Here is a 4,204-nt window from a genome sequence, read left to right on the forward strand (position 1 = left end):
CATCACAACAATTCCCTCAAAGCTTGAACCAGAGCTCTTCACAAGATGGAAGTGGCTTTGATTTCCGAAGGTGTTGGAAGTTATATCCATGGCATGCATTACTTTGCTTTGCCTCCAATGGAAGAAAGGGGGAGGTCGTAGGCCCAAGAATAGGACATGAGGTAACTTGGGACTGTAAAGGAAACTTTACCATGGCTGAGAAAAGAGGAGTGACGTTGAAGGAACTAATGGAGGGAATAACTATGGCTGCACAAAGTGAGGTTGTTAAGAGACCACAAGGACAAGCAGGCTAAACAGCAACAGTAGTTCTAGAGCCAGCTCCAGGTAGGGTTGTTCAACCTCAAATGCCAATGCAAATTAAAACTGTCCACCTTTGCAGCACTGTCCAAGAATACATACTTCGCAATACATTCTTCACAGCTTTTATACTCATCATTATCACCATCTGTCAGTTAAATGGTATATTAAGACCTCTTTCCAACCTGCTAAACAGAACTATTCAACACAGAGGGTGGCCATAAATGTGACTTCCCTGTGGCGACTTGACGCTTAAGCCTCGAAAGCACATTATAAGTACAAATACATTTTGCACTGGCTCATATCAAGAGCTAAAACAATATGCCTTTACCTATCCACCACCATGGAACACACAGAAGCTACTGCAGATATTGAGGCTGCGAAATCTTGGGCTCATGTTCTAAACAGACCTCCTGCCTTAGCATTGTCTTTCTTGGAGTTCTTGAATTTGTTTCGCAAAACAAGTTAAAACACATTGTTCACATGCCTTTACCTTTCTTCTTCTTCTTGTTCTTCTTCTTCAAGAAGCATTTTGTCACATGTTCAACTATCAAAAGTCTTTTATATCACTGGGCTTTTTTCAAATGCACATCAGGAAAGAGCGGATTTTGCAACATACAAGATGGATCATAAAGCTCAGCATTAAATATTCATAGTTAACTGCTATGCATTGTGTAATAAAGTAGCACATGATTGATTAAACAAAGGCACATGGAAGGAAAACTCCAAGACGCCAGCTCCATCCAGACAGCACATAAATTACTCAACAAAAGGCTACACCTGCCAAAAATCCAGCTCACGATAATTGCTTCAGTCGGCTGTCTCAACTCTAAAACTCTGCTTCCAACCCCGTATCCCACAAATCGTCCACAGCTTTCCTCCAAAACTTGCAGTTTACTTTTTGGACTTCTTTTTGGCCCTGGATTAAAAGGCAGAGGAAAAAACAATGAGCATAAATGCTCTTGAACACAAACCATGAATCTGCCACAAGTTTTGTTCAGAGGGAAGGTGGCTTACTCGGGCGCAGGTGTAACAACAGCAGCTGGAGTCGCTTCAGGAACAAGTCCCTGTAATAAGAGACCATAAGATTCGATCCTATAGATTGCTAGAAACAAGAAGCTCATCCCATAAGAGAACCATTAGCACAAATTGAACTCAATGGCATAAGATGCAGACCCATTCAATGATCAAGGATAATGGAAAAACACATCAAACCTCTACCTGAGCCAAACGCTCCTCCCTCTTGGCACTCTTTCTCTCTCGAACAGCTTTGTTCTTTGCTCGTCTGGCCTCAAACTGGTCAGAGAGTGTTTTCTCACGAGCCTTCTCTGCTTTTGTCTTATGGATGCTTTCCATTAGTACTCGTTTGTTCTTAAAAACATTCCCCTTGACTTTCATGTACATGTCATGATACATATGCTTGTCAATCTTCTTGGCTTCCCTGTACTTCCTCAACAGACGGCGAAGGACACGCATGCGTCTAAGCCACAAGATTTTTGACGGTAGTCTAGCCTCCCTTGTACCTCTTCTTTTACCTAGCCAGATGTGGCATCCACAAAAACAAACCAAACTCCAATAAAACAATCAGCTCAACAACCTCATCAACGCCTTGCCCTACTAATTTTCACAAAAGTCATACCATATCCAGAGTGCCGACCCTTCCTTTTTGCCTCCAATGCATGCCTAGCCCGAGCCCGCGAGTGGATCTTGGTTGGTTTTCGGATAACAAAACCATCCTTCACAAGCTTTCGGATGTTTTGGCCTGAAAGTTTAAAAACCAAGCAGACTTCTTTGGTGAGCCTTCAAGGACATCATCCTATCCAGCCCATGACAGGACTCACATTCAACTACCACTATCACTTTTTCAGAGCAGCAAGCTTCAGAAAGTTTAGCAATTGAGAAATGCCAGTCACATATAGGTGAGAATATAAAATACACATATCAATTGTCAGAGACAAACGGTACAAATTCTCTGCCATCAACAAAACTTGATCTCCAAAGTTATACCCACTGACAAAAGGGCTCAAGGCTCTGCCTTCTCCACTGCTCCTTAATAAACCAGCTACTAAATAACTGTCGGGCGTCCAAATGTCTACAGCTACTCACTCTTGTGGAATATAAACACTGAAGATGACAGGAAGGTGTACGCAACCGATTGCAATGATCATTAAGAGCGGCCATTTTAGCAACACGTTAATCTTGACCATGTGGAAAGACCACGTTGCCATCTAGGAAAGACATCTCTTGGCCCAGATGCAAGGACTGATAAAGTAATAAACACGCATAGGTGTAAATCAACGTACCACAAGCTCCAAAACATAACAGTGGTGCGTTTTCAAGGGATACAGAGAAAATGTAATGTCATACTCGGTAAAATATCGTCAAAACATTTCAGTGAGCTCAGAAGGGGAACGGGAATACGACTGGTTCTGGCAACAAATGAAATGCACGGGGACATTGTAGTGAACGCCGCTACATCTACGTGATTCCGGGAAGACCAACTTGTCACAGTAATAGCAAAGGCGGCACAAAGAACCCTATAATTAGTAATGAGAACTCAACAGCCTATCGTCGGTTGCGGATGGGTAAAACACACACAGATTTGAGTCGTTTTCGTCAGTGCAAAGGTGCTTTTGCCCATTTCACGTCCTCAGAAACAAATACAATCACTCCTCTCTAACGAAATATTTTTTTCTCTAGACCCCCAAAGAAAGAGAAAAATGCATTGATCTTCCTGCAGAAACTAGCGCACAGAATGGTAGGCAAGGTTTTGTACACTGTCACTCAGGTTCATTGAACGTTCAGAGATTGTTTCTCATACCCCATAGACATTCCTGTCAAAATCAAGGCTGCAAAGCCCCCAAGCAAAGGAAAGAAAGACCAGCCACAAAGAGAGGACCACAGATCGACAAAGAACGGTGCAAAATCCAACGGCGGAAGGCAAATCGGAGAGAAAGACGACTTACGCGAATTGGCCATGGAGATTTCATTGACCTCATTGGGATCGAGCCAGACTTTGCGCTTGCCACACTTGAGCACGCTGGCCGCGAGGCGCTTTTGCAGCTTCAGCGACACCATCGCTGCTCCCTCCCAAACCCTAAATCACCAAAGAGACCTCTCTCGTTTGCTTGGGAAGCCTTTAAATAACACACCCGCCTTGCCTAACCCTCGTCACTTAACGCCATGGTCAACAAGATTATGTGCTCCTGAGCAGCCCCTTCATTATTTCGACGACTAGGGTGACCACGATGGTTTAGATACCCGCTCCGTTGGGTCTTGACTCTCAATCTAAAATCTCTCTCTCTCTCTCTCTCTCTCTCTCTCTCTCTCTCTCTCTCTTTCTATATAGTGTTCACATAAAACATTTCTCTGAACAAATCACAAACCTTGGGGTTTCAAATTTTGATCGTTTTTCCCGCGAATTTGCCGATTTTACAAAATTGAGCAAAATATTTTTAACAGGTGAAATTTAAATGAAAATATTGCAGGTTTTTGGTGAACTCTCTCTCTCTCTCTCTCTCTCTCTCTCTCTCTCTCTCATTGTGTGTGTGTGTGAGTTTGTTAGCATTGCCCTGCAGGCTGTCTAGATTGTTGGAAGTGCATCAAGCTTTAGTCGAGACTGTTTTGCTGATAAACTATGGGCAAATTGGCTCGAGAAAAAGACGCAGTACGCAATACCAGGCAGTAAATGTGTTCATCTTGTGCAATCATCAGCATTCTGGAAAAATGTAGAAGGAATAAAAGAAGGTGTAGAGCCATTTGTGACAGTGTTGAGGATGGTCGATGCTGATGCCTTTGTTATGGGTAAAGTGTATTGGAAGATGTCCGAAGCAATATGACAGGTTAAAGAATTTGTGCGCTTTGCACCTAGGGAAAAGCAACAAGTGGTATATTTGGCCGATGAGAG

The 4,204-nt window shown here is 43.0% G+C and overlaps 1 protein-coding gene across 1 annotated transcript; it reads right to left on the minus strand.

The window, feature by feature from the left end:
• Positions 1–922: 922 nt before the first annotated feature.
• Positions 923–3,447, minus strand: LOC147897181 (large ribosomal subunit protein eL19y-like). The gene is made up of 5 exons (XM_087381510.1): positions 3,264–3,447; positions 1,937–2,059; positions 1,519–1,832; positions 1,315–1,364; positions 923–1,216 (listed from the first exon to the last, which is right to left on the minus strand). Exons 1-5 carry the CDS (start codon positions 3,373–3,375, stop codon positions 1,192–1,194), a joined length of 624 nt encoding a protein of 207 aa, XP_087237636.1. The 5' UTR covers positions 3,376–3,447; the 3' UTR covers positions 923–1,191.
• Positions 3,448–4,204: the final 757 nt, after the last annotated feature.

Source organism: Dipteris shenzhenensis, chromosome 11, assembly GCF_047967505.1.
Source record: "Dipteris shenzhenensis isolate YYH24624 ecotype China chromosome 11, Dip_SZ_1.0, whole genome shotgun sequence".
NCBI lineage: Eukaryota > Viridiplantae > Streptophyta > Polypodiopsida > Gleicheniales > Dipteridaceae > Dipteris > Dipteris shenzhenensis.